General features: G+C 47.4%; 2 protein-coding genes across 6 annotated transcripts in view; one reads left to right on the forward strand and one right to left on the reverse strand.

Annotated features, from left to right (window-relative positions):
- NRG2 (neuregulin 2) overlaps positions 1–5268 on the forward strand; it is a 174535-nt gene extending 169267 nt beyond the window's left edge. For all 4 annotated transcript variants that reach the window (XM_045075423.1, XM_045075422.1, XM_045075424.1 and 1 more), the window contains 3 exons: positions 37–164; positions 961–1188; positions 3322–5268. In XM_045075423.1, coding sequence (XP_044931358.1) covers positions 37–164; positions 961–1188; positions 3322–4075 — 1110 coding nt within the window. In that variant the 3' untranslated portion in view covers positions 4076–5268. The remainder of the gene's footprint in view (positions 1–36; positions 165–960; positions 1189–3321) is intronic.
- Positions 5269–5349: 81 nt separating this feature from the next.
- Positions 5350–27159, reverse strand: part of PSD2 (pleckstrin and Sec7 domain containing 2) — a 57463-nt gene continuing 35653 nt past the window's right edge. The window contains exons 8-15 of one of the 2 annotated variants that reach the window (XM_004744818.3): positions 20164–20254; positions 18271–18314; positions 16990–17180; positions 16744–16814; positions 16153–16310; positions 15078–15222; positions 13634–13777; positions 5350–9717 (exon numbers count right to left, since the gene is read on the reverse strand). In XM_004744818.3, coding sequence (XP_004744875.2) covers positions 9508–9717; positions 13634–13777; positions 15078–15222; positions 16153–16310; positions 16744–16814; positions 16990–17180; positions 18271–18314; positions 20164–20254 — 1054 coding nt within the window. In that variant the 3' untranslated portion in view covers positions 5350–9507. The remainder of the gene's footprint in view (positions 9718–13633; positions 13778–15077; positions 15223–16152; positions 16311–16743; positions 16815–16989; positions 17181–18270; positions 18315–20163; positions 20255–27159) is intronic. The other variant, XM_004744820.3, reaches the window with a different exon arrangement.

A 27159-nucleotide genomic window follows, 5' to 3' on the forward strand; every position in this document is an offset into this window, starting at 1 on the left:
CCATCACTAACTCCCACCCAACTGTGTCTATTGCAGTACATCTCCAAGAATGTCCCAGCCACGGACCACGTCATCCGGAGGGAAACCGAGACCACCTTTTCTGGGAGCCACTCCTGTTCTCCTTCTCACCACTGTTCCACGGCCACCCCCACCTCCAGCCACAGGTGGGCACTGGCCAGGTGCACATCTGCCTGGGGACACACAGAGAAACCCCCCAGCCAGGCTCAGCTCTATGTTGAGGGTCCCTCAGAGTCAGAGGCAGGAGGTGGAGCACCTCAGACCAGAACCCACCAGCAAACATTCATCCAGATCCTCCGTGGCCCAGCTTCCCTTTTCCAGTCTAAACTGACCCCAGAGGAACAACAGCATCCCTGGGCTCCCACCTGACACTGAGTGTTGGCATCACGTTATCCGGCGTTAAGTGCCTCCTCATTCAAACACCCACACCTATTTGATTCCCTCTCTTGGGTTTGCTCATATGAACCTAGTTCCCCGTAGCTTCCTTTCCTTTAGAGTGGGGAGGTCTGCCCTTCCAAGCACAAAGGTCCATGGAGCTCAAGAAATACCATAGCTGGCCTTCTTTCCTGGGGAGTAGCATGGACTAGGCAGGGCCCCCAGGTATTGGCCACGAGGTCTGCGCTCCTGACATAGGTGGCCAAGGACCATGGGAGTGGAAGCATCCCACACAGGGAGCCCCGGGCCGAGGCTAGGGGGAGGATGGTGGCACAGAGGAAAAGAAGAGGCTCGTGCACATGGCAGCCCACCCATCCACAGGTCACTTGGCCCTCCCTCCCCCCTAGATCATGGTGTGACACTACAGCTCAGAGTGGAGAAGGGCGGTGAGCTGAGGGTGCCTGAAATGCAATAAGAACCAGGGAGGGGGCGGGCCCTTGGACCACACCTGCTGGGCCGTCGGGCCCCTTCCTGATCCCTCACCTCTCCTCCACCCGCCTTCTTCAGGCATGAGAGCCACACGTGGAGCCTGGAACGTTCTGAAAGCCTGACCTCCGACTCACAATCAGGCATCATGCTGTCTTCAGTGGGCACCAGCAAGTGCAACAGCCCGGCATGTGTGGAGGCCCGGGCACGGCGGGCAGCAGCCTACAGCCTGGAAGAGCGGCGCGGGGCAGCCGTGCCACCTTACCATGACTCCGTAGACTCCCTGCATGACTCCCCACATAGCGAGAGGTCAGTTCCTGCCTCATGCCTCTGCCCCACCCTGGCCAGAGAACTGGCACCACTGGCCCAGGGCTGACCCTTACAGCAACTCAGACACACTCCAGAGATTCTCAGGTCCATATTTCAGCTTGGCCAGCAAGGTCCCTGAGAGGTTCAGTGATCTGCTCAGGGTTGTCAACATGTTCATGACAGACTGGGACTACAGCTGAGCCAATGGACCCTGGTGTGGAGTGACTGTCTAGTTTAATTGTCCTACTAGGACACTTTTCAAAGTAGAAGGGGATGTTAATAATTAATTGCACTAGAAAATCAGGAACAGAGGCTGTTCCAGACAAACCAGAACATATGGTGACCCTACCCTGGTGTCACCCAGAGGCTCCATGGCCCAGTGGGAACAGAAAGACACCAAAATGGAGCAGATTGGAGGGTGGGAGGGGAGGCTGTCTGCAAGGAGACTGAGCAGTGCAGGCTGGGCACAAGCCACTAAAGACTACAGGCCCTGGCAATATCAGCAACAAGGCCGAGGGATCAAGACACCATTGAGTTTCCAAGCATTGGATAGAGTGTGAACCAGGAAACTCCCCCTTCTTCCCTGACTCCATGCCAGGAGTCACAGGAGGCCAGCCCTCCACCTTGTTCTGCCCTCCAGTGGCCCTTAGCAAGGGGGAACTCTGGAACTCAGAGCTGGAGTAGAGGGAGAGGAAGTGTTCTCTTGCTCTAACTTAGCCTGCTCTGTGCCAGTCCTCGCTGAGCAGACCTGCCTGGGGACCCACAGATGGCCCACCTGGTTCTTGCACCAGAGGAACTCCGAGCCACAGACACAAACTACTGAAGCTCACAACCACCTAAGGAACATGCTTAGCACAGGCCATCCTACCAGGGCAGAGACCCAGTCTGACTCCAGGCTCTAGGAAGCAGCCAGGTTTCTCAGACCAACCCTTCAAAGCCTAACTCCACCACCTGTGTGATTTGGAGAGGTTGGTCACCCCTGTACCTTGTTTCCTCAGCTGTAAGTCATGAAAAACAGTACCTACCATGCATGGTTCCTGAGAAGGCCATCAGAGATCATATTCACGAAGCCCTCTGCCTCCTACCCAGCTACACTAGGTGCAGCTGTTGTTTTCAGTCGAAGTAGGACTTATGAAATGGTTGGGACGTAGAGACAAGAAGAGCACTTCAGGCAAGGGAAGCACTCTGAGCTTTTCCAACATCCAGTTTCAGGACATGGCTAGTGAGTGAGGTGCCCGGAGCCAGGGTGAGCTGTAGGGAGAGTGGAGCTGGCTCTGAACAGGTAGGCTGGGCAGGTAAATGGCCATGGCCCTGGGCTCTGCTTATAATGGGGGCCTTGAATGGGTAAGCAGGAACGGCCTCCTTAAGCAAAACGGTGACAGTAAAAGATTGCTCTGGAAAACTGCATACCGTGAAGGAGGGGCCCTGGAGTCCGGTAATGACCAGAGAGAACAACCAGGCCCAGAATGGGGTAGAGCAGGGCACAGGGTGTGTTCCAGGAGTTGGGGAATGGTAGCTAATTTGATGTACCTGTGAGGGAGGGTGGAGAGGTAAGTGAGGCAATTCAAAAAAAGAGTAATGGGGACTCTGAGAGCACTGAAGTGTAAGTCCTGGTTCCTGCCTGGCGTCGGTTCAAATCCCAGCTCTACCACTTCCTGATTTCGTGAATCCTGAGCAGGTCACTTAAATGTTTTGAGTCTTAGTTTTCCTCATGTGCAGCATGGAACTAAACTGAGGGTCTTAGAGTATTGCTGTGTTAGATGAGATAATACATTGTAAAATGCTCCAATCTGAGCCTGACCCAAAGTAACCATCCAGAAATCCTGGTGACTATGCGCATCCCCCACACGGAAGGATCATTGGGGAGGATCACCAAGCAGGAACTGGCATTCCATTTGATACATTTATGGAATCATCCCAGCGACGCCATGGAATGAGCATTGTGGTTATCCCCACTTAACAGATAAGGCAACTGAGCCTGGTAGAGGTTAAGGAAATTGCTTAAGGACAGTAAGGAGGGCCACCATGATTCCTAGCCGCTGAGTCCCAGGCAAGACCGCTTCTTTCCGTCGGGATCCACCCCTTCAACCCTACCCCGTAGCCCCCTGCCCATGCCTCTGCCTTTCCCCGCAGGTACGTGTCGGCACTGACCACGCCCGCGCGCCTGTCTCCCGTGGACTTCCACTACTCGCTGGCCACGCAGGTGCCGACTTTTGAGATCACGTCCCCCAACTCGGCGCACGCAGTGTCGCTGCCGCCGGCCGCGCCCATCAGCTACCGCCTGGCGGAGCAGCAGCCGCTACTGCGGCAGCCGGCGCCCCCCGGCCCGGGGCCCGGGCCGGGCGCGGACATGCAGCGCAGCTACGACAGCTACTACTACCCCGCGGCGGGGCCGGGGCCAAGGCGCGGGGCCTGCGCGCTGGGCGGCAGCCTGGGCAGCCTGCCCGCCAGCCCCTTCCGCATCCCGGAGGACGACGAGTACGAGACCACGCAGGAGTGCGCGCCCCCGCCACCGCCGCGGCCGCGCGCTCGCGGCGCGTCCCGCAGGACGTCGGCGGGGCCCCGGCGCTGGCGCCGCTCGCGCCTCAACGGGCTGGCGGCGCAGCGCGCACGCGCAGCGCGGGACTCGCTATCGCTGAGCAGCGGCTCTGGTGGCGGCTCGGCTTCTGCCTCGGACGACGACGCGGACGGGGCGCTGGCGGCCGAGAGCACGCCTTTTCTCGGCCTGCGCGGCGCTCACGACGCGCTGCGCTCGGACTCGCCGCCGCTGTGCCCGGCGGCCGACAGCAGGACTTACTACTCCCTGGACAGCCACAGCACGCGGGCCAGCAGCAGACACAGCCGCGGGCCGCCCCCGCGGGGCAAGCAGGACTCGGCGCCCCTCTAGGGGCCCCCGCCGCCCGCCGCCCCCTCCGCCTCGCCTGCCCCACTGTCTTTAAGGAGGACAGAGACCACCGCCTGGAGAGAAAAAGGAGGAAAAAAAGAAATAAAAATATTTTTATTTTCTATAAAAGGAAAAAGGTATAACAAAATGTTTTATTTTCATTTTAGCAAAAATTCTCTTATAATACTAGCTAACGGCAAAGACGTTTTTATAGGGAAACTATTTATATGTAACATCCTGATTTACAGCTTCGGAAAAAAAAAAAGAAACAACAAAAAAAAAGAGAGATGGGCCAATTTTTTGACTCTTTAATAGAAACCTATATTGTGGTGCCTTTTGCTGTACGCTAATCTGGGGCTCCTGGAGAGAAGTCGGGTTGTGGGGTGGGGGTTAGGGGAATGTAGGATCCCAAGCTGGCAGGGGTAAGAGGAAGCTGGCAAAGAAGAGGCTGCTGGGTGCTGGTGGGGGCGGGGAGGGGACTGGCCCTGAGGAAGAAAATGAGAACAGTAGCAGCTTTGCCCCCAGGCAGATCTTGAGTTCCCGACCCCCTGAAGAGAAGGCAGGGATCTAGGCTAGGAGCTAGAGCTGGGGTCAGGTAACATTCAGGGGGAGACTTAAGGCCCAGCGACAGCAACCAGAATGGGGAGAGGGCCTCCCTGTTCCTTACAGCTGCTAAGGGAGGGGGCACTGAGACAGAGATCTTCCCGACAGTCCTGGCTCCAGGGAGGGGGCAGCTCTTCCAGGGCCCCAACTTTCCGGCTCCTCCTCCCAGTGGCCTCCAGGATGCCCTTCCGTCCTCTGCAGCACCTTCGTTTACAGGTTGTCTTTTCTATTTTATGCCTGCATGTCCTTTGCATTTCAGATTCTTTAGATTGGATGCATGGTCACGCTGGGACCAAGAAGAGCCACTCCACAGTGTATTTGATTCCCCTTTTAGCAATAAAGTTAACACCATTTCTTCCAGACCCCAAGCCACCTACGACTTCCACTCCCTCTCCAGCCCTGTCCTCCCCACCCCCGCAAAACTGGGTCCACTGCTAATTTGTCAAAAAAGTAATTGTTTCAAAAAAAAAAAAAACCACAAAAACAAAAAATACACCAAACAAACAAATGGGAACCCTGCCCTGAAATGTCCAAACACCTGACTGTTGACACTTGAACATTTTTATATTATAAATAAAATCAGAAATAACTCATGTTTGACTGTGTGTGCCTAGCCCCCTGGTGGGGAGAGAAGACAAGGAGGACCTGGGTGGAGATGGATGGATGCCGGTGTGGAGACTGGAGAGGGCCAGGGTAGTCCCAGGGAGGAAAAGACAGTCCCTCCAATCTACCTGGCTTCAGCCCCTAGGACAGGCTGCAATCCTCCTCCCTTTTCCAAGAATATTCACAAGGTATCCCCCCTACCTGCCAGGGAACCTGTCCAAGGGGCTGATGCATATTACTCTGCTTTGAGCTCAGTCTCAGAACCCTGGCCCAGTTCCTACCCTGGAGCTACTGGGACTGCACTGAGGCAGCAATTTCCGGCCTATGTGGGTGAGAAGGGAAGGCTTGTGGGGTTGGCACTAGGGCAGCTGAGGCAAGATGACCCTTGCAGCCTCAGGCATGTCACAGGCAAAGCCCGGACATGCAAGATGGCATAATGGGTACCCTTGGCTGCCAGGAAGACCACAGCTGCTGCAGCTTGTAAGCCCACAGGGTGTTGTGCTTCTCCCAGCTTTATAGCCCCTCAGAGCCAGGGCCTGTCTAAACCTGCAGTCCCTGATGAAGGCATAGAGAAGGCAGATGGAGGTCCAGGGTTAAGAAGCCTTTTCCCTCGTTGACTCATTTATTAAACCAGTGCCCAGTGCCAGGAACCCTTATGCTCTAGCCAGACACAAGGGAGTCTTCTATCCAGAGGTCTCAGGTGGTTGACTTGAGTGTGCGCATGCACAGATGCCCCTAGAATGTGTGTGGTCAGTTTAGAGACCTACAAATGGGAGGGCCGGAGAGGCTTAAGGTTGAGAGGAGTTGAACTCCAGTTCCAGCTCTGCCCTCCTTGGCGGTGTGACTTCTCTAGGCTGCTGTTTCCTCAGCTGTAAAGTGGTGATGCTGACACCTACCTCAAAGGATTGTTGTGGAGATTATATATAAAGCACCCAGGAATGCTTCTGGCACATGATGCCTATTAATGGTTAATTTGATGATGATGGTATCCTGTGCTTTGCATTCTTGAATCACAGAATGGCAAAAGCTGGATGAAACGGAGGTGATGAGGAAAAGTAAAGAACTAAAGTCATTGTGTTCACTGTGGGGGTGCTGGGGGAAAAAAGCACCTGTTACAAAGAAACAAAGGAAAGAGTGAACTAGATGGTATATAAACCTGCAAATCACTGATCTCTCCCAGGCCCCATCTTGTGATCTCATCCAGATCCCTTTGCTAGCTCTGAGTTAGTTTACTGTTGGCTTTAAAATTTTCTGACAGCCAATAATTCCTCTATATGACTTCTGACCTCTATGTGAACCCCAATAATTGTGAATGACTTCTTGGTGAACCCATTGACCTTTTCACAAACCCTCAGGGTCAAATTTGACCCTTCTGAGGGCTCTGAGTTGCTGTTACCTTCTAAATTTTCAGTTAGAAACCACCTCTGACTCCAGTGAACCCACCTGACCTCTATGTGGACCTCAATAATTGTGACTGATGTCTTGGTGAACCTCCCCTGGACTTTTTATGACCCCAGGTAGTTGTATTGAATAGTTTGGTAGTTTGGTTTTCTGCTCTGGATCCTAAAACACCCACCAGGAGTCTAAGGCCAGAACCTAATGGAATTCACCCCCCATTCATTTCACAGGTATGAATGGGACCTGGGAGAGATGTGGCCAGAGAGGCTCATTTCCCCCTCTGTTTCTCAAATTTCTGCCTTGAGATGTCCTTAGTGTGGCCCATCAGGAAGAGGTATAGCCCTATTAAGGGACTTTCCTGCTACCACCCTGCCCTCCAGGAGCATTCAGGACATTCAGGTGGCTTCCTGAATCAGAGTCTTCTTCTCCACTCCAGTCCTTTCTTCTCTCTCTGCCAGGTCAGTTTTGGCTTTCTCCCCAGTGCTCCCAGGGTTCCAAATGGTAATGGTGACTGCCTGTCCCTTCTCCACTAGACTGTGAGCCCCATGTGGACAGAGAGCTGCTCAGTCCTTTTCTCACCGCACTATCCTCAGCACCTAGCGCAGTGTGCAGCACTAGTGACCTTCAATGAATAAGAAAATGAAGGTTGAAGAAACACTGTGGTCAAGGGTCAGCCCCCAGAAGTCCCTGAGCCCACAGCCACTTCCCAGGACCACCAGGTGGCGCAAACCACTTAATAGCATCTCACCCGCGGTCCTCCAGCCCCTGGATTTGGACAGTCCTGGAAAATGGGCATATTCCGGGCGGAAGTTGGGGGAAATATGATGGTCCATTAGAATGCAGGAAAAAATATATTAGAACTTTCATTAGGTTTATTTTCATCTCATCTTTTTAAATTTCTATTTTTGTGTATGTTTTATAATGTACATAATATTTTAGTACAGTAGTACATGTATATAATTTACAATAAATAATTATACAATTAAGAAAATGAACTAAAGATTTTTTTTACTGATGGGAGACATCACTAGTGCTCAGGGAAGCCTGTCTGCAGCAGACAGAAACTTGCTCCTCTGCTTTCACTCACCCACCCTCATGAGGTGGAGGGTGGGAAGTTGACCCCCAAAATCAAAGACCTTTGAGCCAGCATGGAGAAAGTACAGAGAGCTCTGTTATGTTACATTGCTCTTTCAAGTTCATTTAAATGAACACTTACTTCCCCTCAGCAAAACGAAGGGCCCAGATGGTTTGGGTATAAAATACACATTAGCTAATCCAAATTAAATAATCTGGATTTAAATCACTATATATTTCCACAGACTCATACATACCTTGTATCAAATGTGAGCGTGCTTGTACATGTTAGGTACTTATTAAGATAACCCAACCTTGCCACTAACTCAATATGTTACCACATATCAAAATGCTGCCCAAACTAATCTATTTTAAAAGTATAAAGGACCTGCTCATCATAGCTCACTGAAGGCCCACCACCTCCACCGCTGGTCCGTCTGAGGAATTCAGGGTTTACAAGATACTAGGCTGATCATCACATGGCAGAGTTTTCCATCCTTCTCAGGCATGTCCTTAACTAGCATTTCTGAGTCACTGGAAGAGTGAAAGAAATATCAGCTTAAAAACCAATCAGCAACTTCTTACTCCACCTTTCCCCAAGACCAGGAATTAATGGCTTCCATAACCTTCCTCCACCAAACATCTTTGGGCTTGTTGACAAGTGGCTGTTTGCAAGGCAGAGTGTCTTTTATTCTGGGAGCAGTAGGTCTGTAAAAGAGGCCACCTCTGGAGCTCAGAGACCTGGCAGCACCAACATAAAGACCAAAATATAAACAAGGCCATGGTCCCATCCCACTAACACCCCAGAATGCCCATGGGACAGATGGGGTAGCATACACACACACACACGCTGTCTATTTATTCCAAACATCAACTGTAAGAGCAGTGTAAGTCACAGGTCAGCCGGAAGAGGAGAAAAGGGAGTGAGAGAAGGTCAGCACCTTCTCTCCCAGAGTGTCTGGGCCACCAAGGGGCCAGGTAACAGCCTTTCTCACTAACAGGTAGAGTTCTGAAATAGGCTTTCCTTCATCTTATTTCATCTTGATATCAATGCCAAAATCATCTTTAAAGGGTTCCTTATATATATATATAATTCTTATATATATACATTTTTGTCCATATAAAAGAAAGTAGGAGTGGCCTCCATGAATGGAAGGTGAGGTGGACACACACATGAGTAGACAGCTTGACATCAAGAGAGCAGGCCCAGGTCCTGGATTATTGCAAAGGGAGGCAGGAGAACAGGGCGTGGTTCCAGAAGCTACGGGGTGGGTGACGTGGGCAGGATGGTGCCGGTGGTCCACAGACCTGCTGCTGTTCAAGTCTGAGGAAGGTGGATGAGAACAGGTGGAGACCCAAGCTGACAGCTGGAGTCCAGACCTGCCCTTGGGAACAAGAGAGCTGAGGGAAGGAACTTGTGAGAAGGGGAGGAGGGCCTACAAAGCCAGCTGCCCTTCCTTCTCCTCCAGTGAGATCATCGCTAGAGCATGCACACAACTGGCCTAGACAATGAGGGTTGGTGGTAGAGAGGAATGTGAGGGCTGGAGAGAAGGTCTGAGACCCAGTTCAACCCCAGAAAGCAAGAAGATCAGTGCCACAAAGAATATCTCCATCTCCCTGGGCCACAGGGCTCTCCACACCCCTCTGGCTGCCTGTCAACTGCCTGGAGCTGGCACGAGTGGCCCCTGGCTGGAATTGTGCTCACTGACCCCTCTAGGGACATTTGCCTGCCTCTGGGGCCTGCCCATCCACACCAGCTAAGTGTCAGGCCCTGTGGTATCCTTTGTAACTCTGCTGCCAGTCATAGTCCCGTGGCCCTGACTGAGGGCGGGGCTTGAATGTGTCTTGCGCAGAGAAGGATCGTCCCCTTCCAGAGTGGCCAGTCGGGCCTCAATCCGCTCCAGGTCGTCTGAGCCCACTTTGATTTTCACAGCCAGGAGGTGGATATAGGTCTCATAACGGCTTTTCTAGAAAAAAGGCAGAGAAAGGCCAAAAACAAAGTCAAAGGACAAACAAGAAAATGCAAAAAAAGAAAGTATTTGGACCTTATGTAACAAAAGACTAATTTCCTTATTATTCAGAGTGCTCTCACAAATCAATAAAAAGGAGATAAACAATCCAATTAAAAAATAGGCAAGGGGCATACACAGAACTTTAACTCCTAATTTTAAAAGTTAAGGGGCAATGATGAGTATGACAGCAAAAGTACAAATAACCAAAATAAAAGTTGACAGATGAGATTATAAAATTTAAAACTCTTATGTATCAGGGTGCCTGGGTGGCTCAGTCAGTTAAGGGTTTGTCTTCAGCTCAAGTCATGATCCCAGGGTCTTGGATTGACCCACCCCCATCAGGCTCCCTGCTTCAGTGGGGAGTCTGCTTCTCCCTCTCCCTTTGCCCCGCCCCCTGCTTGTGTTCTCTTTCTCTCTCTCATAAATAATAAAAAATAATCTTTAAAATAAAGGTAAAAGTGCCCTAAATGAAATCTTTAAAAAAAAATCTTTTTTTTAAATTTTTTAAAAATCTTTGTGTATCAAAGGACAATCAATAGAGTGAAAAGGCAATCCACAGAGTGGAAAAAAATATTTGCAAATCCTCTGATAAGGGTCTACTATCAAGAATATATGAAAAACTCCTACAATTCAACAACAGAAATACAACCCAAAGAAGACATACAAATAGTCAATAAGCTCATAAAATGGCATTCAACACAACTTGTCATCAGGGAAATGCACCTCAAAACCACAAAGAGATACCCTCTCACACCTATTGGAACACCTACTATCAGAGAAAAGTCAGAGAATGAGTGTTGGTGAAGGTGTAGGAAGATTAGAACCCTCATGTGCTGCTGGTGGGAACCGTGGCCTACCGCCATAGGAAACAGTCTGGGGTGCCTGGTGGCTCTTGGTTTTGGTTCAGGTCATGATCCCAGGGTCAATGAGATGGAGCCCTCCACAGGGCTCATCGCTCACTGGGAAGTCTGCTTGAAATCCTCTCTCTCCTTCTCTCTCTCTGCCATACTCTAATAAATAAATAAATATTTTTTTCCAAAAAAGGAAACAGTATGGTTGTTCTTCAGCATTAAAAATAATATTGCCTTGTACTCCAGCAGTACCACTTCTGAGTATATACCCAAAAGAATTTAAGGCAGGTTTCAGAAATATGTGCATACCCAAGTTCATAACAACACTATTTACAAAAGCCAAAAGATGAAAGCAACCCAAATGTCCAGCAGCAGATGAAAAGATAAGATGTGGTATCTACATACAATGGAATAGTATTCCGCCTTAAAAAGGAAGGAAATTCTAACACATGCTGCAACATCGATAAACTTGAGCATAAGCCAGCCACAAAAACACAAATTCTATATTATTCCACTAATATGCAGTAACTAGAGGAATCTGCAGAGACAGAAACTACAACAGTGTTTGCCAAGGATGGGGCAGGGGGAGTTGGAGAAGAGTTGCTCTTTGATGGGTATAGAGTTTCCGTTTGGGAAGATGAAAAAGTTCTGGAGATTGGTTGTACAACAGTGTGAGTAGGCTTAATACTACTGAACTACACATTTAAAAATGGTTAACATGATAAATTTTATTTTTTAATTTTTTAAGATTTTATTTATTTATTTATTTGAAAGAGAGAGACAGAGATAGAGAACATGAGCAGGGATGAGAGGGAGAAGTAGTCTCCCCGCTGACCCAGGGCCCCAGGATCATGACCTGAGCCCAAGGCAGATGCTCAACCAACTGAGCCAGCCAGGTGCCCTGCACAATTAAAGAATTTTTAATTCAAATTAAAATGGCAATGAGATACCCCTTACTAAAGCTATCATATTGGTGATTAAAACATTCAGGAGTGTCCACTGCTGGTGAGTAACAAACAGAGAAGTACATTCATGAGCTATTTAAAGTATTATAAACCTGGGGTGGGGAGGTGCTAGGTGGCTCAGTCATGAACCATTGGACTCTTGATTTCAGCTCAGGTCATGATCTCAGGGTTGTGAGATCCATCCCTGTGTTGGGCTCCATGCTAGATGTGGAGCCTGCTTAAGATTCTCTCTCTCTCAGGGGGGTGGGTGGGGGCATGGGGTACTGGGTGACAGGCATTAGGATTGCACATGACGTGATAAACAGTGGGTGTTATACAAAACTGATGAATTAGTGAACTCTACATCTAAAACTAATAATGTACTATATGTTGGCTAATTGAATTTAAATTTTTTAAAAAATTGTCTCTCTCCCTCTGCCCCTTCCCCCACCCCTCTCTCTCAAAAAAAAAAAAAAGTGTTATAAATAGGTAAACATTTAGGAGGGAAATTTGGCTGACTATAACTGAGGGCCTGACTCTGAGCTTCCAGCCCTCACCACAGTCAGAAGAGGCTGAGGTCCTAGAAGAAGCAATGACAAACAGTGAGAAGACACTGTTCTCACACAACTCTGCCACATGAACAGAAAGACCCTTCACTGTTGGGCTTCACCTCCCCTCCCTCCATACTCCCCCAGTTCAGCCAGGGTAAGTGAGAAAGACCAGAATGCCAGAGTCACACTCAGTCATTTGGGCTAGGATCCTGGTTCCTACACTTCTTAACCGTCGCCTCAAAGAAGTGGTCTGCCCTCTCCAAGCCTCAATTTTCCCATCTATAAAATGCAGATAAAAACCCATTTCAACAGAGTTGACATGAGGATTAAATCAATCAGTACAAGGGAATCATGCTGACAACTGGCAAGAGATCAGTCCACTGTAGTTTTTGTCATCCCTTTTTTTTTCTTTTTAAACATTGCAGAGAGAGTGGATCTGAGAAGATTTTGAAAGCTGTACCACTTTATTTTTTGAAAGGTCAGGATCTTCCCTGGGAACTCTCCTCTCTTCCTCACGCTTCAGCAGAAAATAAATGTAGAAATGCAGAGACTGAGATCGGTGACTTACTGCCTTTCCTGCCCCAAAGGTTCCATCTAAGCCTCTATATGGTCCACACCCACCCCAAGCAGATCAATACAAAGCCCAGTCCAAAAGAGACCAGTGGTTCCTGCCTCCCTCCCTGAGGCTGGCCCCCTCTCGTTCACCTGATGAAGGAGATGCTCCATCAGCTCCATTTACAGAGCATCAGGAGGCAGAATCAGGGTGGGGACCAGAGAGAGGCAAGATGGAGGGGAGGGAGAACTTAGTTGCTGTGCCTGATAAATATCTGTGGAAGAGGAAAGGGAGACAAAAGTGGGATGGGTCGCGCAGGTGGGCTTGAGCTGTTTATGGTTTTGTTGTAACAGCTCTCCAAGAGGCTGGGTCGTGGTGGGGGGTTATCGCCCTCGACCCACAGGATGACAAGAAGCCCCAGTTCGGATGCATCTTCTCTCTCTTTATTTCCACAAGTCTACACACTTATATACGTTTACATGACCAATCAGCGAGCAGGGTACAGGAGGGAGCGAATCAGGCTGTGCACCTAAACGAACAACTTCGCTAGCCACCAATGCTGTTTACTTCCTCTTTGGGCGTTCCGCTTAGTCTCACGAGGCAATCCTAACCTGGCAACTAGCCAGGCGCCATCTTTTAATGGCGGAGGCCGCCCTGGCCAGGGGCCTGCCTCCGACAGGAGGTGTGGAAGTGAGGAGGGTCTTGAGAAGAGTGGGGGCCAACTTGTGCTCTTTGAAAGACACAAGTGAGGCACAACTGTTTGATGAACAACTGGCAGCCAGACTGCACAGGCCGGCCCACAGGAGGCCCTGCGTGGCTCATGACTGGCTCAGGGGAGCTCCCAAAGTGGAGAACCCTCAAACCAGGAGCCCCCGGCTGCAGAATGATATTGGTGACAGGAGAAGGAGGAGAGCTGGCTTCCTCCTTCTGCCCCAGCCCTGTCCTTCGCAATAGCGCCCAAGTAGAACCCACCTCAAAAGTGAGATAGTGCTCCTTCAGCCGGTTCTCCTCAGCCTCCTTGGACTTGACGCCCTTCTCAATGGGGTGACACCTGTGCTCAGCCAGCTCCGCAGTCACCTGCCTCAACTTATTCTCATGAGAACGCAGCTGCTCCTCCTACAAAGACAAGCCCCGGACTATGAGGTCCCACTCTCAAGAAGTCATAGACGTGAGTCTGCACCTGTCATGCTGGATCTGCTTCCACAAAGGAAAACTGAGGCCTGGCCAGTGTCATCAAGTATGTGGGGGACCTAAGGGAGTGGTCCTCCACCCTCCTCCTTCCCACCTTGCTTTCACTGGCATCAGCCCTCCTAAATAAATCCACAGCAGACTCGGGAGATGAGAGACCCTCACACTAGAAGGCCCACACAGACACCTGACACAGACACACCATCCCACCAGAACCAACATCCCACACTGGTTCATATGGACTCACACATGCACACACAAACACAGTGGACCAAGGGACAGTCTGGCCATGGCTACGCTTGGCTCCATATGAGGCACACATTCTCTTGGATTCTTGCCCAGGCACACGTGATGGTCAAAGTCCCAGCATCACACGCAGACAGTCAGAGACACTGTCACTCAGGGACAAGTGTATGCATACGTCTCACCCACCAAAGTACAGGCAGACTACTTGGTTCTGTGTGGGCAACGAGCTGCGTGTGTGTGCGCATGTGTGATGCATGTGTGCGGTGGGGGGGTGTGTACCCAGCAGGTGTGCATGCACATGTGCACACGAGTCCCCATATGGTAAATGCATGCGTGGGCTGTGTGGAGGGGGCACCATCTGCACACGCACAGGGACTCTGGGCAGAAGCTGTCGCTGAGGGGCTGAGCGGACAGACCCAAGACAAGGGCCCGCTATGAAAGAGGCCCTGACAAAGACAGGAAGTATGGAGCTCCTCCTGCCCTCCGCCTCCCAAGGGGTGCTCCACCATGTATCCTCTCCTCTCCAGAAAACCTCTGAAAAACTCAAGTACTGATGAGCAAGAGGTTTTTTAGGATTACCAATAAAATAATTCAGGGTAAGTAAGAAGAGCAAAAGAGCCCTAGATGAGGACCCAGCCTGTCTCCCTGTGACACATACAGTCTCTCACATCCAAGCTCAGACATGCACCATGCCCAAGACCCACAATGACATCAACAGGCTATTACACCATTGGCAGAGAAGAATGCAGGCCTCTGTGTGGTGCCTGTATTATCCACCCCACTGAGGGTGGCCTCAGTCTTCCTATCTGTAAATGGGCATGGGGTGCAACGGGGATGGAGAAGATCTGTCTCTTCACCCTGTCTCTTAGCCCAAGACCAGGCACCATATAGGAGATGAGGTAGAGACTGCTGAATGGTGGCAGTGGGGAGAGGTGCTGGACGCAGCCTGAGGAGGTGGTGTTGGGGTCCCAGGAGATCATACCTGGCAGAGGCGAGTGGTGCAGGAGGGCAGCAGGGGCCGACAGAACTTCTTCATGGAGCTGACAGCAGCAGGGAAGGAGGGGGCCGAGAAGATGGCAGCTACCAGGTTGATCCTAAGGATCCAGGACAGCATTTCTTCCTTGCTCCTGGGGACAGGAGGAGAAGGAAGAGGGTACCAGCTCCTCACAATAGGACTCCCTGTCCCCTACCCAGCACCCAGGACCCACTGCTATCCTGGCACAGGGTGGGAGTCACTCCTTTCACAAAGGGGGACAAAGGAGTAAGGGGGGATGGCAGAATGGGGGCTGGGTGGGTCCGGTCAAGTCTGTGTAGGGAGCTCGCCTCTGTCCCAGCTTCTGGGTTAAGACCTAGATTTTCACGTGGAAAGAAAGTTCTCTAGGTCCAGAGTTAACAGTCATGGGTCAATGGGCCCAGACTGATCCCTGTATCAGTGGATCCTAGAAACAGGCAAGGGGTATCCCCACTCAGGCCTCTGGCCCCTGCCCCACTACCTCACCCACAATGCCCACTCCCATCCTGAGAGGTCCTCTACCAGCCTCTCTGCTTTTAAGCTCCTCTGACATATGAAACTCCAATCTCAAGTCACAGAATAGGATTTAGAGGAGTGGAGGGAAGGCCTTCCGGGGACACTGTAAGCCGAGTCTTTCCCATTCGTTTCCCCACCCCGATTTACAGTGAGGGAGGATTCATTACGACCCCATTTGCCCTGATGTAGGGACTTCAGTGTGCACCAGAATGTTTGGCCTGTTAGAACACAACTGCTGGCCCAGCCCCGCAGCTGCTGATTCAGTAGGTCTATGTGGGGCCAGAAAAACTGCATTTCTAACGTGTTTCCAGGAGATGCTGATAGGCCCACACTTGAGAACCTGTACTTCAGGGGACAGTCTGTGCCACGCAAACACACTCACTCTTATGGCTGACACACTCACTCTTATGGCTGACATGAGGCAAGCCGACAGCACCTCACCTAAGGCGGGTGAGGAGCAGGGTGCAGTCAGTCAAGGCTGTAGGCCCTGACTGCAGGGTGGGAGGGAGGGCCTCCCATTCCTACTTACGGTGCCTGGAAGAGGAAGACCCTCCAGTCAGCTGTCTTCAGCTTGAGCACATTGGACTTCTTGCTGTAGTCAGAGGCCCTGGTGGCCAGAGCATGGTGCACGCGAATGGCATTCTTCAGGTCGCCCTCGGACAGAGCTTTGTCAGGCCTGTACTCATCCTGGACAAGTGGGCCGGGGGCAGGCAAGCCTCTGTCATCACCAGGCTTGGGTTCGCTAACCCACACTTCCTCCATCCTCGCGAGCCCTCCCTCGTGCTCCCACCCCTGTCCCTCCCCTCCCTCCATTCTTTAGCTCTTGACACTGTGGTACCATGCCCACCCCAACAAAGCCCACCAGCCACTCCTCTCCACAGCCTGATTTGTCCCAAGGCTCAGAGCTTCCACTGTGTATCTTCTGAGCCCTGGTATTTGAAAGATTCCTCCCTGAAAACCCGAAGCTCTGTGAGCCCGAGTCAGGCTTTAATGAGGGAAGGACTCAGCATCTGCCTAAGCCCCAGGTCCTGCCAGGGACACTCTGGGCACCACTAGACAGGGGCCGGTTGAAGGACAGCACTGACCCTTCCTGGGTAAGGGCTCTGGGGCAGTCTCTCACCTTCTGTAGATACAGGATGGTCCCTTTGAGCACCGCGTAGAATTTCTTCCAGCCACGCCTTCCACGGGGTGCTAGGGATGGGGGTATGGGTAGTGCAGCCACAACTATGCAGCCCGATATCTCCTCCCCTGCATGCCCCTGCATGTCTACCAGGGTGTGCATCCCTAGAGCAGTGACTATGGGAGCCAGAACCTCTCCCCTGAACTAGCATCCCTCCCCATGCCCCTTCCCCCGCCTGACACCCACTCCTCTTGCCATCCATGTCGGCGTGAGTCTTCCGAGTCAGCACACCATGCTTGTAGGTGGTAGCGCTGAGAGCCTGCGGGATATCCAGGAAGGGGTTGCCACCATCCAAGATCCGTGTCACTTTCTTGGTGCCTGTCCCAAACTTGTCATCCACCAGCTCAGACAGTGATTTCCTCAGCTCGTCCTCATCACTAGGAAAATGCTAGGCCTGAGCACCATCTCCATGGAAGCCTTAGCCCCACATGGACATGTTCTCTCCCCCACCAACCCATCTTTAGGAAAGAGTCAGAGGTAATGAGCAGAGATAAGAAGGTTCTGATTCCAGATCACAGATCCAGATCTTTGATCTGTCCCCTCACTCTTCAATTCTGACCCATGTCCTCTGAGCTCTGATTCTTGGCCTCCAAGTCCTCTCTAATCCTTACCACTGACTACAAAGGTGGAGACCTTACTAATTTTATTCCTGGTCTTTCTTCTCCTCTTTCCAACCCTGAAAGCCCAGTCCCAGGGAGCTGTGACCCATAGCCAGACTGAAGTGGCTGCCCAAGCCCCACAGACACTGTCTGAGCTGGCCCTGGGCCAGTAGATGAGGACCCTAAAGTTTAGGTTCCCCATTAGAGCCCTGGGAGAAAATGTCAGCTCTTCCCAGGGTTGTTGGGCTTCCTAACAATCCTTACATGTGTGACCTCTACATGAACCCAAAGACCAAGGTTGCCTTGGGGAGCACAGGAGGCTGGGGCAGCCACTTTCCCCAGAAGCCTCTCAGTCTCCTGACCCAGCAAGGTCACCACACCTCTTTCCAGATGGCTGGGCACCTCCAGGTCTCACTGCCTTTGCAGGGGAAGAAGTTGGCAGACAACCACCTCTCTCTACTGCCAAGAGAAGTCACTACATAAATATGGTCATATTCTTAGTGTTATAGGGGGATTCGTGCCTCCTGTCTGCCTACCTCCCAAAACGGGAAGAGCTATCATCATTGGAATAGTGCCAATATCCCCAGTACAGAGAATAAGTTGTAGACATCATGAAACTAAAGTCACAGTTTAATTAATTCCATACAAGTTTAACATTGTACACTTTTTATCAAGACAGAAAATGTACCCTAAGGGGAACTTAACACCTGGTGCTGGCCAGCTGGACAGGGGTCACCAGAGCTGTGGTTTGGGAGAAATCAGCACCATGGAGAGTGACAGGAGTGTCCTCCAGGCACCGTCAGCCACTCCCCCTTCTCCTTCCCAGTGATTCACTTTCCCTATACCTGTGCCCATGGGTACTACTCACATGGCCCATTCCAGCTTTTCGTTCTTGATAGAGTTGTAAAGGGTCTAGGACAGAGGAAAAGAGAAAGAGAGGAGTTCAGATGAAGAGTCAGAGAAATCTCCATCTACCTTTAGTAATGTGGTTGCAGTGAGGAAGCAACTTTCTAGTCAGTGGGACAAAATAAATGTTTGATTCACAACTGTTGGATGGGCGAATGAACGAGGGATGGGTTGGGTGGGTAGATGGTTGTTTAGATGAATGGGTGTATAGATTTGAGGAAGAGTTGGGTAGATAGGTTGGTGGGTAGGTGGATGGGTGGGGAAATGGGTGAATGTGTGAGGGGAGGGACAGGCGAATGATTTTCTGGGTAGGTGAATGGATAAAAGGATTGGGGCATGTGAGGTTGGGTAAATGGGTAGATGGGGAGAAGAGGATAGGTGGGTGTTGGGACTGGGATTATTTAGTCTCACTTACAAATACATTCTTAAGAAGTCCTTCTGGATGGTAAAGAAGATAATTATAAGAAGAGTGACAGAGACAATGTCCTATTTTTTGGCCTGCAGACCCACTATCGAACTCCCTTCCTGGTATCATCATATCCTTCAAACTCACTATCTGAAACTGAACTCATCAGGACACTTGGGTGGCTCAGTCAGTTGAGTATCTGACTCTTGATTTCAGCTCAGGTCATGATCTCAGGGTGGTAAGATCAAACCCTGCATCAGGCTCTGTGCTGGGTGTGAAGCCTGCTTAAGATTCTCTCTCTCCGGGGCACCTGGGTGGCTCAATGGGTTAAAGCCTCTACCTTCGGCTCAGGTCATGATCCCAGGGTCCTGGGATAGAGCCCCACATGGGGCTCTCTGCTCAGCAGGGAGCCTGCTTTCCTTCCTCTCTCTCTCTGCCTGCCTCTCTGCCTACTTGTGATCTCTCTCTGTCAAATAAATAAATTTTTAAAAATTTTTAAAAAAAAGATTCTCTCTCTCCCTCTCCTTCTGCCCCTCTTCCTGCTCACTCTCGCACTCTCTTAAATAAATCTTTAAAATATAAAAATAAAAAATAAAACTGAACTCCTCATTTACCCCCTAAAAAACCTGCTCCTCTTCCTCCAAAGCAGAGAACTGACCAGGCCTAAAAGGCCAGAGTTCCACCCTGAGCTTCAGCTTTAGGGGAAAACTAGAATCCCATAATTCCTGGTGATGTTGGAGAAATGAGTGAGTTTTCCCCTGTGGTGATGACAATGACATTTGTAGTGATGGTGGTGGTAGAGATAAAGGTGCTGGTGACGGCAGTGGCAGCTATGACAACTGTTGGTAGCTTTGAGGGTTACTGTGACAGCAATGAAGAGAATGGAGTGTTAAAACAAATCTCATAAAGTGTACCCCTCTGTCTAACTCAGGAACAGGTAACAGTTAAATGTCGAACTGGTAACAGGTAACAGTCAAATGTTGAACTGGATGGTCACTAACTCTATCCCGAAGTCATGGTGGCCCTGACCCCAGTATTAAAAACATAGACTTTCGGAAGGGCCTGGCTGGCTCAGTCAGGGATCTTGGGGTCATGAGTTCGAGTACTATGTTCCATGTAGAGATTACTTTTTTTTAAGATTTATGTATTTATTTGAGGAGCGGAGGGGCAGAAGGAAAGGGAGAGAGAGAATCTTTGGCAGTCTCCTTGCTGAGTGTGGAGCCCAAAGCAGGGCTCAATCTCACAGCCCTGAGATCACAACCTAAGCTGAAATCAAGAATCAGACACCTAACCAACTGAATGACCCATGTGCCCCCGATCTAGAGGGGTTTTTTGTTTTTTGGTTTTTTTTTAAATCCAGACTGTCAGGATGTAGTAGAGCAGAGACCTCTCTCCTCCCCACCTGCTCCAGGTACATTTCAGGGGATAGGAACCCTTAACAGGTTTTACCTTCAGCAGATCTTTGGCAAAGTCTTGGCCATCATTCAGCTGGTCCAAGTTGGCAATGAATTGCTGGCAGGACATCTTTTTGCCAATGTTCTGTAACGGAGAAATGGTTCTGCCTGAGAACAGGGTTGGAGGCAGGTATGATCCCCACACCCTGCCCTGCCCAGCCAACAGTGATGAAGGAGCATCAAGGGTAGTAATGAAAAATACTGCCTAGAATTCCTTTGTATCCAAGAATTCACAAAACTCTTTTTCACTTTTAAGATTCTATGTGATCCTCAATGAGAAGTTAGGAGTTTTCCTCAAACCCAGATGGAATCAGGCTGAATTAAATAACATGACAGATGACATCTGCCAGGTGCCTAGAATGTTTCAGATATTGTACTTGACATGCATTATTTTATTTCCTTTTCATAACAAGGAGAAAGTGAGGTGGGTGTTACTATTATCCCCATTTGATAGGTAAGGAAACTGAGATGTAGGAAGGTGAAGTGATGTGCCCATGATCACACAGCAAGGAAGTGGAAGGGCTGAGTGTATCTGACACCAAAGCCCATGCTCTCACCCGCTACTCCATGGTTAACTCTCCCAAGGTCACACAGCACCAGGACTTGAACCCAGGCCTCTTGGCTGCTGAGCAGAAGCTCTGTGTATTCCGTCACAATTGTCTCACCCTCTCACCTGTACAGAGGGGCGGCAAGACCTCCAAGAGGTAGGTGAAGTGAGGGAGAGGTTTGTCTTAAGAGAATCAAAAATCAATTTCCACCAATACACATGGGTACCCCATGCTGAGCTGGGCTGGGACCAAGGGAACCCAAGCAGAAGGCCTCACTCCAGAAGGCACAAAAAGACAAAGAGCTGTAAATGACTATACCCCAAGTTCTGCATTTTTTAAACCACTGAATAGCAGAGGGGCTCCAGCCCTCCAAACCCAACACCTGATGTGCATACTTTCAGATTCTTCTTGCAATATCCATGTCTGAGGACACACTGAATGGCACTTCACCTTTGTGAAGACAAAGACCCTTGAACACAGGATACTTATTGGTATAGGAGTTTGTGGATTTAGGTTGGCTGTAAGACACTATTTTCCAAGACCTAACTACAGATGGCAATAGGTATTGGCCCCACAAAAAGACTTCATAATAAAACAAGTTTATTTACATGTTTCAGAATCTTTAATATGATTGTGTGCATTGAGAGTCTCCAAAGGAAGGATTCCATGTACAGCCTCTCAAATTCATTGACCTTGTCAGCATTTTAACAAGGAGAATCTATTAACATCATGTGGACATTCACATAACACAGAAAATAATCCAGGAAACAAGGATATAAGGCTTTATAAGTAGCTGACAAGCAAGAATTTTCTACACCTTTCCAAAAGGTTAAGGAGACATCCTACCTGCACCGTGATATAGTATATTTCATATATTTATGTGGGTATTTTATACATATATATATGTATTTTCATATGTCACCACTTATGTGTGTATTCATAATAGAGGGATATGAGGCAATAATGTCTGGGTTCCACACACTGAACTTTCCGCAGCCACCTCAGGAGTTCAAAATAAAAAAAATAAATAACCAGGCAAGATTTTCAATCCCAGAAATGATGGGCTATCTTGCTGCAAATGAATGTTCCTAACTGAAACAAATGCTGGTCAAAATATCAAAACTTCTGGGTGAAGGCACTAAAGAAATGTAAGAGCAGTGGGAACTTCAAGAGTAAAGATCCTGCAAGAAGGGAAGCATGGAGTAAGCCCCATAAGGAGAAGCTTTCCTACCTGAAGCATTTGCTGGTTCACAAGGAGTGGCCAAAAGGGTGAGCAACTGAACAGTCAGCAGGACTGAGGAACAAAAATGGGAATTCAGAGCCCACCAAGGACAAGGGGCCCTGGGGAAACACCCCAGTCAGACTTCAATACAAATGTTGGAATTAAGAAAGGAAATACTAAAGGGATTTTTCTGGCAGAAGGAAAATTATCCCAGATAGAATCATGAAGAAGCAGAAAGGAATGAAGAGTAATAAAAAGGATGGCTACATCCAAATGAATACTGATTATATAAAACAATGATATGATAAGAAAGTTTTCTGGGGAAGGGCACCTGAGTAGCTCAAAAGGTTGAGTGACTCTGGATCTCGGCTCAGGTCTTGATCTCAAGGTTGTGAGTTCAAGGTCTTAAGATTGTGTTGGGCTCCATATTGAGCATGGAGTCTACAGAAGAATAAGAATAGGAATAAGAATAAAGGAAGGAAGGAAGTTAGTTAATTAGTTAGTTTTCTGGGGAAATAAAGTATAGAGAAAGATCCAATAGTTTAAAAGGTGACAACAGTAATATACAAGTTAAGAGGGAGAAATGGAGTTAAACTTTTTTAAGATGATTTCATTGTCCAGGAACTGGAAAAAATACATTAATAAGTTAGGATGCACTGAAAACAACAAAAAGAAATCTTAAAGAATGAACAACTAACAGGCTAAAGGGATAAAAGGGAATTCTAAAAAATGCTTAAATAATCCAAAAGTAGGCAAGAAAGGAGAAGAAAAGGAACAGAGAATGTTAAGTCAGAGAACACAAGTTGTATCCTGGTAGGTTTAAATTTAATTATATTAGTAATTCATTAAATGGTCAAATTAATGGGACACCTAGGTGGCTCAGTCGTCACATGTCTGCCTTCGGCTCAGGTCATGATCCCAGGATCCTGGGATGGAGCCCTGTGTCAGGCTCCCTGCTCTGCAGGGGAGCCTGCTTCTCCCTCTCCCACTCCCTTGGCTTGTGCTCCTGCTCTCTCTCTCTCTCAAATAAATAAATAAAATCTTTTTTTTAAATGGCCAAATTAAGAGGCCAAGATTATCAGATTTGATTTTTTTTTAAGTATATCACAAAAGACATACCTTTTAAATATAAGGAGACAGAAAACTTAAAAACAAAGGGTGGAAAGAGATATACATGCAAACACTAACAAAAGAACTCCAGTATAACCGCACTAATATCTGAGAAAATAGACTTGAAGACAGGAAACTTTACTAGAGATGAAAAGAGACACTTCATAGTGATAAGAAGGCCAGATGTTATAAGCATCTGAAATGTGTATGCATCTAATAACATAGTCTCAAAAAATAAAAGACAAAAATTGTCAGAACCAAAAAAAGAAAGATACATTCACAATCTTTGTTGGAAATTTTAACACTGCTCTCTCAGTAACAGAAGAACAAAAATACTAAACAATTCATTAACAACAATGAGATAAAATGGACGAATTCTGGAAACACACAAACTATTAAAAATGCTCAAGCAGAAATAGAAAATCTGAATAGATCTATAAGAAGTAAAAAGATTGAAGGACACCTGGGTGGCTGAGTAAGTTGATCATCTGCCTTCGGCTCAGGTCATGATTTCAGAGTCCAGGGACGGAGCCCCGTGTCAGGTTCCCTGCTCAGCAGGGAGTTTGCTTTTCCCTCTGCCTCTCACCCTGCCCTGCTCATGTTCTCATTCTCTCTCTCCCATTCTCAAATAAATAAATAAGAACTTAAAAAAAAAAGTAAAAAGATTGAACTAATAATCACAAAAACCTCCCAAAAGAAAAGCCAAAAACCAGATGACTTTGGTAGTAAACTTTACCAAACATTTAAAGAACAATTAACACCAATACTCCTGAAACTCAACCAAAAAATTGATGAAGAAGGAAAACTTCCTAACTCCTTCTATAAGGCCAACATTACCTTGATAACAAAACCAGAAAAAGATCACAAGAAAACTACATAACAATATCCCCCAGAAATATAAAGGCAAAAACCCTCAACAAAATACTAGTGAACAGAATCCAGCAGTATTTTGAAAGGATTATATACCACAATCAAATGGAATGTACCCCAGTAATGCAAGTGTGATTCAACAAAGAGAAATCTAACAATGTAATACGCTACATTACTAGAATGAAGGGTGGGGAGGAAAGCCACATGTTCATCTCAATTGATGCAGAAAAAAACATTTCACAAAATTCAACACTCCTTTCATGATAAAAATAAAAATAAAACACTGAACAAACTAGGAGTAGAAGAGAACTTCCTCAGTATGATAAAAGGCATTTATGAAAACTCACAGTTAACATCAAACACAATGATGAAAGACTGAAAGCTTTCCCCCTGAAATTAGGAAAAAGCAAGAATGCCCACTTTCCTCAGTTTTCTACATTGTACTAGAAGTTCTGGTCAGAGCAATTAGGCAAGCAAAAGAAGTAAAAGGCTTCCAAATTAGAAAGAAGTAAAACTATCTCTGTTCATAGATGACATGACCTTGTATACAGAAAATCCTAAAGGACACAACCAAAAAATGAACACATTCAGCAAAGTTGCAGAATACAAAATCAGCACATAAAAATCAATGTTAAGTAAAGAATAATCACAAACTGAAATTAAGAAAACAATTTCATTTACAGTAACATCTGAAAGAATTAAACACTTAGAAATAAATTTAACCAAGAAGATAAAAAGACTTGTATACTGATAACTACAAAAGATTGCTAAAAGAAATTAAAGACTTAAATAAACAGAAAGACCTCTGATATTCATGGATTGGAAGACTTAATCTAGCGACAATGGTAATACTCCCCAAACTGATCTATAGATTCAATACAATCCCTATCAAAATCCCAATGGCCTCTTTTGTAGAAATGTAAAACCTTATACTCAAATGCATATATAATTGTAAGGGTTCCCAATACCCAAAAGAATCTTGGAAAAGAACAAAGTTAGAAGACTCATACTTCCCGATACCAAAACTTACTAAAGACCTACATAATCAAGACAGTGCGGCACTGGCATAAATATAGACATATACATCAATGACACTAAATTAAGAGTCCCTAAATAAAGCCATACATCTTTGGCCAATCAACTTGTTTTTACTAAAAAATCTGACATAAAACACTGCATCCGTTTAAGGTATACAGGTGTTACTTTGATATATTTATATATTGTAATATTGTGGTCAGTTAATACCACCAAGACCATCTAATGAAGAAAGAATGGTCTCTTGAACAAATGGTGCTGGGACAATTGGATATCCACAGCAAAAGGATGAAACTAGACCCTTACCTTACTCCATATACAAAAATTAATTCAAAATGGATCAAAGATCAAAACATAACAGTCAATGCCATAAAACTCTTAGAAGAAAACATAGGAGTAAATTTTCATAACCTTGGATTTGGCAATGGTTTCTTAAATGACACCAAAAGTACAAGCAAAAAGGAAAAAAAGAATAGAGAAATTGGATTTCAGAAAAATTAAAAACTTCTGCATCAAAAGATATATCAAGAAAGTAAAAAGACAACCCAAAGAACGGGAAAGATTTCTGCTAACCATATATCTGATAAGAGTACCATATCCAGAATACATAAACTAAACAACAAAAACACAAACAATGCAATTAATAATGAACAAATCATTTGGGGCACTTGGCTACCTCAGTTGGTGGAACCTTCGACTCTGGATCTCGGGGTTGTGAGTTCAAGCCCCATGAAGGGTGTGGAGATCACTTAAAAATAAAACCTTGGGACGCCTGGGTGGCTCAGTTGGTTAAGCAGCTGCCTTCGGCTCAGGTCATGATCCCAGCGTCCTGGGATCGAGTCCCATATCGGGCTCCTTGCTCCGCAGGGAGCCTGCTTCTCCCTCTGACTCTGCCTTCCACTCTGTCTGCCTGTGCTCGCTCTCGCTCGCTCTCTCTCTGACAAATAAATAAATAAAATCTTAAAAAAAAAAAAAAAAAAACCTTTAGGGGCACCTGGGTGGCTCAGTCATTAAAGGTCTGACTTCAGCTTGGGGCATGGTCCCAGGGTCCTGGGATCAAGGCCCACATCAGGCTCCCTGCTCAGTGGGAAGCCTGCTTCTCCCTCTCCCATTCCCCCTGCTTGTGTTCCCTCTCTCGCTGTGTCTGTCTCTGTCAAGTAAATAAAATCATTAAAAATAAAATAAAATCTTTAAAGGGCACCTGAGTAGTTCAGTTGGTTAAGTGTAGGACTCTTGATTTCACCTAAGGTCATGATCTCAGGGTCATGAGGTTAAGCCTCCCATTAGACTCTGTACTGAGTATAGAGCCTGCTTAGGATTCTCTCTCTCTTCCCCTCTGTCTTCCCCAGCCTCTTCACCCAACTGCACTGCCACATGCGTGTGTGCTCTAAAAAAAAACTCTTAAATAAAAATATTTTTAAATCAAATCTTTGAAAAATAAAAAATAAAAATAAGCAAAGGATTAAGGATTTTATTTATTTATTTGTGAGAGAAAGTACATGGGTAGGGGGTAGGGGAAGGGGCAGAGGGAGAGAGAGAGAATATCAATCAACTCCCCACAGGGTTTGATCTCACAACCCTGAGATCACGACCTGAGCCAAAACCAAGAGTCAGAGCTTAACCAACTGAGCCACCCAGGTGCTGCTAAGGATTTAAATAGACATTTCTCCAAAGAAGATACACAAATGATCAATAAGCACATGAAAAGACACTCAACATCACTAACCATTTGGGAAAGGCAAATCAAAACCACAAGAAGATATTAAGATGGTTACTATCAAAACACAGAAAACAAGTGCTGGCAAGGATGTGGAGAAATTGAAAACTGGTACAGTGCTGGTGGGAACATAAAAAGGCTCAGTCACTTTGGAAAACAGTACAGCTGTTTTTCAGAAAGTGAATAATGATATTAGCATATGATCCATCAATACCACTCCTGGGCATATACCCAAAAGGAATTTAAAGCAGGGCCTCAAAGAAATACCCATACATCCATATGTCCATAGCAGTATTATTCACAGAAACCAAAAGGTAGGAGCAATCCAAGCGTCCATAAGCAGACAAAAGGATAAACAAAATGTGATACATAGAGAAAATGGAGTATTATTCAGCCTTAAAAAGGAAAGAAATTCTGTCACAGGCTACAACATGGATGAACCATGAGGACATTATGCTAAGTGGCATATATCAGTCACAAAAATATAAA

Source organism: Mustela putorius, unplaced genomic scaffold (assembly GCF_011764305.1).
Source record: "Mustela putorius furo isolate JIRA1106 unplaced genomic scaffold, ASM1176430v1.1 tig00000145_pilon_pilon_pilon, whole genome shotgun sequence".
In the NCBI taxonomy this organism is placed as follows: Eukaryota; Metazoa; Chordata; class Mammalia; order Carnivora; family Mustelidae; genus Mustela; species Mustela putorius.